Source organism: Pinus tabuliformis, chromosome 6 (genome assembly GCF_031772625.1).
Source record: "Pinus tabuliformis cultivar Carrire ecotype Pingquan chromosome 6, CPIR1, whole genome shotgun sequence".
NCBI classification, from domain to species: Eukaryota; Viridiplantae; Streptophyta; class Pinopsida; order Pinales; family Pinaceae; genus Pinus; species Pinus tabuliformis.
Window position 1 is genome coordinate 182,254,346 of NC_142292.1, and position 6,822 is coordinate 182,261,167.

The window sequence follows — 6,822 nt, forward strand, 5'->3', positions numbered from 1 at the left end:
TATGTTGTGGTGTGTCTGGAAATGGAGGAATCTCAAGATCTTTGAAGACTCAAAGCTCCCGTTCAAGTCTGTTCTGTTCAACATCTTGGCTCTCCATGATGCCATCCCTAGAAAGCTGTCGAAATAAACTCTGAGTGCCCGCATGGTTCGGGTTTCAATCTTTTGTTTTTGTCTATGTTTTGTCTTTTCTACTATCTGGACTATCAGACTTCCTTTCAGCACGCAACAGCGTCCTCTTTGTTGCATTCTGTTTCTATATGGATGGCTCAATGTGTTGTGTTCTTCATTTTCACCTCACAAAATCTGTAATATTTGTCCATTTATAGTTTCTGCTACTTTTTTACTCCTACTCAGGAAACCACAAGTTTCCTCTACATATACCTTATCAAGTTTTTTTTTTTTTTTTTTTTTTGCTTATATTACCTCAATATATATATACTGCTTTTCTTCTGTATATATGAAAAAACCTTAAATATGAAATTAATGATGATCCAGACTTAATTGGTTGGGAAATTAACAAACAAGGAAAACTCCTACCATCTGTTGCAATTGAGAAAAGTAAAATACCAGGGAACGGAGTCCTTCACTCCAACGTCCCACCGCCACCGCATCTTCTCTTCCTCTTCTGACCCACCCGCATCGGTTTCAATTGTCACCCGTCACCTTCAAATTCAGAAATGCGGACAGGCTCTTTCCCACCGCTGCGGTGGCGGCTGGTGGTGGTGGTCCATGAAAATCCAGCGTAATATTAAATTATTTTAAATTTACAATATAGAAGAAAATAATAGCTATATATATTCTAGTTTCAACCTGGACCAGTGGTCCTCGTGCAGCCGTCTGTCTGACGTTGACATTGTAGCAGTCGTGGTATTATTCGTTTTTAACACAGCGTAATCATTAGAATTTGAATAATCCAACCTTAATAATCAATATTTAGAATTCGAGCTGTTTTCTCAACCATTCTAAAAAGTTTAGAAGTTACAAGCTAAACCGTTTAGGACAGAAGAGGTGACGAAATGGACAATTTAATATTCCTAAAAACACGTGCATAAAGAGATTTGTGATAAGTGGGAATGGATGAATCAAAACCGGAGGCTTTATTCACTTCACCTTAATTAGATTATGGGTATACCACACGTGATTAATCCATTGCACATGTTTTCATTCACTTCATAGACAGACTGTTCACGTCCCCTCCTCCAAGATACTCTTAACTAGTATTTGCACCACATGTTGCAAAAGAAACGTCGTAAGGAATAAATGTAAATGGTCATTGAAAATAAGAATCAATAAATAAAATTGCATGGTCATTGAAAATAAGAATCAATAAAGAAAATTGCATGCAAAAGTGGACGATAAAGCATAGATTGGACACTTGCATCTATATTCCATGAGTTAAATGTGATATTCATTTGCAATTATGCTTTTTATACATGGCTGCAACATTCGCAGAAGACCAAATTATTCATGCCAACCATGTGATTCCATTGTGGGTGGGAGAAGGGCTGCTGGCACGAAAAGATCGCCATTAACTTAGCTACAACCCATTCACAGTGGGAGGGGTTTATCTCAACCTTTTGGCAGATCATTGTTTGATTGAACCCGTTGTGAGAAGCATTAACGGGTGCAGTCTTCTTCAAGATACACAACTTCCTGCACGATTTGGGAATCCGTGTTGCCGAGGCCAAAGAAACTTTCTTTTGCCATGTGGGTCAGGATTTGAGCACGTTGAATGAAAATGAATGTTCCGGATGCAGTCAGATTTTGTTCAGTAATAACGAACTGTGTTCAGTCCCTGAGTCAACGAAAGTTCCGACACTATGTTTGTTGTTAATAGATGGTAACAAATGTTTAACAAAAAATCCAAAAAGAGTTATTGGGAGAATGGTCTCTCTTAAGGTTCTGGATTTGAGTGGGACGTTAGTGCAGTCATTACCGGAGAGTGTGGGGTGTTTGAAATAGCTAAGATGCCTCTTTTTTATCAAGTATGCCCATCAAATTTCTACCTGCATCTCTTACAAATCTTGGAAACCTGGAGATCCTTGATCTAAGCCGCTCTAGAATCACGGAATTACCGTCTGGCCTTCATAATTTGAAATATTTAAGGTATCTAGCCATGGATAAATGTGGTCATTTGCAATATCTACCTTGCAGCATCTCAAGGCTCACCTCTTTACAGGGTTTGACAATATATGGATGCACCAATATATGGGAAAAAGGTGAGCCCAAGAAATGGAAAAAAGTGTTGACAATATATGGATGCACCAATCTATGGGAAAAAGGTGAGCCCAAGAAATGGAAAAAAGTGGCCAGCATTAGCGTGTCTGGCCAACTTAAAGCAACTCACCAAGCTCCATTTAACAAACAATGGGGGCGTTATTAGGGAAGGCACATTAGGGAATACGATTGAAATGAACACCCTCGTGTTAGAGCTCACAAAGGTGAGATCGCTGCCGAGTGACATGAATAATATGTCAAAGCTAAGAAAACTGTATATGAGAAAATTGTACATGGAGTGTCCTGACTTGGTTAGAATGGAAAATAGTTTTTGTGCTTTTCAGACTATGACTAGTATTATATTATACAAGTGTAATATGTTGGAAGAACTTTCACATCTGCATAAGCTCAACAATCTACGACGATTGGAAATAATTGAATGCTCTAGATTAAAGAGGTTTCCTCGGGAATTCGGTGACAAGAAGGCATTTTCTTTATTGAAGATATTTTCAATTGTTGGGTTACATGAATTAGAAGAGTTGCCAATCGTAAAGGAAGGAGCGATGCTAGTACTTGAAACGTTTATCATAGTAGAATGCTCAGCATTGAAGGTATTTCCAAAGAGTTATTTCAATTTGGAAACACTTCAAATAATAAAAATCTATGGTTGCAGTTCCCTGATAATGGAAGATTTAAGAGAACTTAGGGAATCTAATAAAATGATAGAGGTGGAGACTATGTCTATAGAAGACACCAGAGACTCAAGAAATAGGTACTCTCAATTGATGACGGAAATGAAAAGTTGGCTCTACGGAGAAATTTGGAGCAATAATGATGTGTTCCTTTTCTTAAGAAGTCTTTATACACTTCTGTATATGGTGACTTCTAGGAAGGGTAGTCCATTAAAGTTGACTAATATAGACCAATCAATACTCAAAATACATAATAGTTATAAGAAAAACATATATTCCTCTATTATGTATATTTATTTACTATGTGGTTTTGAGTGTCGTTGTTGGAAAATATAATCATTAAATTAAAAGATATATTCATCTATTATGTATATTTATTTACTATGCGGTTTTTTGAAAGACTCTCATGTCATTTTGTTACAATTGCGCTGTACACTTTAAAATCAACCTATCAATCCAGTACATAGTTGGTGTATATATTATTTTTTAGTATGTGACAGATATATATGTCTTAGCATTACAATCCAATTTGTACTAGTTTACTTTTAAGATGTAAGTTGTGATGGCTAAAAATGTTTAAGCTGATATGTAGCGAATAGTAGTTTGAGAACTTTGAATCCAACAAAATTCGCTGCATTCAACAAAATTTACAAGGAGAATTTCATGTCATTTTGTTACAATTGCCCTGCACACTTTAGAATCAACTCCTTTGCTAGGAGCAATGGAAAATACAACACGTAAATAGCGCCATGTGAATCCTAATCTTGGGATTGTCAGGTCTAGAAGAAAAATTTTACTCTGTGAGCAGAAGAGGAGTGCTTCCAAATTGGATGTCTAGTCACTCAATTTCAAAAACCTTTTTTGGGGCAAGTGGCATAGAGATAATCCTTCAGGGATACGTTTTTTTCAGGTATACATCCAAGATTTTATTTGGATAACTTTTCATTGCAGGGTTGATGCATCTTCATTTGAAGATGGGGATGGATTGACAACAATGTGCCTTTCAGGATGTGAAAGGTCTGTACGACCTGAATGCTGCACAAACTTTGCAGGTGACAAGAATGTGCCATGGCACACACAAACTCTACTAACCTCATCTCTGCTATAATTGTACAAGAATCCACTGATTGTTTTCCCATTTGGGCCTAGTCCAGTAGTTGAAACACACGGCATTTTGGGCAATGAGGATTGAGTTGGAGGCCTTTTATCTTCAGAAATATTTGGATTACCTGTTTTTTGTGTTGTAGCATTTGAAGTAGATACTTGTTGGGAGGACTTGGTGAAAGACGAGGATTCTGTGAGTTGTCTTTCATGTGTGGTTGTTGTCATTGAAGTTGGCAGTGCAGATTGAGCTGTAACAGAAGGTGCCTTTTCAAGAGCAACATCAGTAGATTTAGGAGGCTCTAGTTGACTAGAAGCACTCAATTCTGACGAAGCCACATTTTGTTCCTGGCCATAGATAATCTCATACCTGGATATAATTCAGATTGCAATAGAGGCTTGTATTGACATAGAGACTTAGAAAGAAATTGAATTAAACCTTTCAAAGGAGTTTAGTCAAGTCACAAAAGGAGAACAAAGGCCTTCCTTCTTCAATTTCGATCACGAATATTTCCATAGAGATGCACATTTCATGACAGCTTCAGCTTTCATCTAGAGTTATTACTCCTTAGAATGTTCGAGTGAGTATTAAAGAGATATAATGCATGAATCACTATCGGACTCGACTTAAGATAAAAAGATATAATGCCACATGGAGCTAGGACCTTACCACAGAGAAATTCAGATCATAGAACTAGCATCATGGTCCTTCTTTCACAGCTTCTTTATTCACATAGATCCTCATCTTCGCATCATTCCTTATAGATTATGGCCTTAACCTTCGTGTTATTCCACAGCGCACACATAGAATTTTGATACCTTGCAACTCAGGAATATGATCCTTAGAGTTTTGCACCAATCTACAGGAGTTTTGTGCCTCAGGAATCCCATAAATTAGATGCTATAGAAGGCTTGCAGTAAAGGAGACACTGAGTTCGCACAGATCTTATATAAAAGAGTCACAAAACTTGCTCGCACACTTTGTCAAGATGGATCACAGAGTCTGGATCCATATTGGATCATCGATACAGGGTATTAACATTTGTAATATAGCCTTGGATTCAATGCAGACTATAGAGAGAGCTCCGCAGAGACAACAATTCTCAGAACGTCGCATATTTAAATGAATCATGATTTAAATTTTCAATTCATTCCAAAGAAAGAAAGGGAAAACAATATGTATCTTTATTAGAAAGATCTTTACTGAGACGAACAACGAATAAACCATTAGGTTAAGCACATAAACTTTACAAGCATTGGTCAAGCATACAAACATTTGGATGACAAACATTTGGATAATCTAAAGATGAAAGATAGAGCAAGCATTGGTCAAGCATACAAATATTTGGATAATCTAAAGATGAAAGATAGAGCAAAAGCAAAATACATACTGATATATTAACAATTATTGTAGGCAACATATACATTTTTTTTTTATATTGTAAAGGAGCACTAGATCTTGATTGCTAAGCCAGCAGAATCATGAAAATCCCAAATACTAGTTGGACACCTTTTATGTTTGTCTGGTAGCAAACATTGAGTTGTTGTGTCATTATCACTATCATTAAATGGATCAATTTCACTGCCACTACAAGCTGTGGGGCTGCTATCCTGCTTACCTTTGCTGCAATTCACAGAGGACTCACTTTGAAGCCTATAACCATATGCATGAAATCTATCAGAAGTATTAGTCTGGGGAGGGTTACCATTAGCTTGGACTGGAATTTGGTCCTTATCTTGATCACTCATCAAGTTAACAACATCAGGCTTTCTAAAATCATGGCTAGTAGATGTAAACAGCTTTCTTCCTTGAAATGGTTGCCATTTAGTGTTGGAATGATATGGATTATTAATATTTTTAGTTTCAGAACTTCCCACATGATCAGATGTTGGGCCAATATTGTTTGTATATACTTTGCCAGAACTTAACTCTTCATCTTGACCAGTAATGTTGGTTGAAATTCCAGGGCTAGAATATCCCTTTGAATATATTTTGATGTCATTCTCATAGTTCTTGGTTTTCATTCGTGTAGTCTCATTAACTTCCTCTTCATATGATGCCCCCTCATCCTTTGATATATCATACTTCTTGGTTTTCATTTGTGTAGTCTCGTTAAGTCCCTCTTCGTGTGATGCTCCCTCTGGTATATCATTGAAAGTTGATTCGAAACTTTCAAAAGCAGGTGAAAGTTGATTCGAAACTTTCAAAAGCAGGATTTGGAGAAAAACATCTTATTCCTAGTGGAAAGAGAATTTTTAAATTTTTTCTGAGCAGTTAGGCAGTGAAAGGCTGTTATCATTGGATTGTGTAAGCATTACAGCAAGGCACTTTCTTCAATTGCCCGGAAAATGTAATATTATTATTATTAAAGACTATTATCATTGGATTGTGTAAGCCTTATAGTAAGGGACTTTCTTCAATTGCCCGAACAATGTAATATTATTATTATTATTATTATACAATTTTAATTAAAGACTGTTATTATTGGATTGTGTAAGCCTTAAAGCAAGGTACTTTCTTCAATTTCCCGGAAAATGTATTATTATTATTATCCAATTTTAATTAAAGACGATTATTATTGAATTGTGTAAGCCTTACAGCAAAGGACTGTCTTCAATTGCCTAGAAAATGTAATAATATTATTATTATCCAATTTTAAAGTCACGGCCAAGCCAAACACCAAATTAGTATATGAGACCCCCTTGTTTGTGGGACAAGGGACCCATTTCAGAAGAGCGATTTGACTGCTAAGTCTATGAAGGCATAGATTATAACTCCTCTGATTTTGAACCTGTAACTGAGTAGATGAAA

General features: G+C 36.4%; 1 protein-coding gene across 1 annotated transcript; it reads right to left on the reverse strand.

Moving 5' to 3' along the window:
* Positions 1-5,462: 5,462 nt before the first annotated feature.
* On the reverse strand, positions 5,463-6,130 carry LOC149258080 (uncharacterized). The gene has a single exon (XM_089370627.1). It carries the CDS (start codon positions 6,108-6,110, stop codon positions 5,463-5,465), a length of 648 nt encoding a protein of 215 aa, XP_089226753.1. The 5' UTR covers positions 6,111-6,130.
* Between the last annotated feature and the right edge of the window lie 692 nt (positions 6,131-6,822).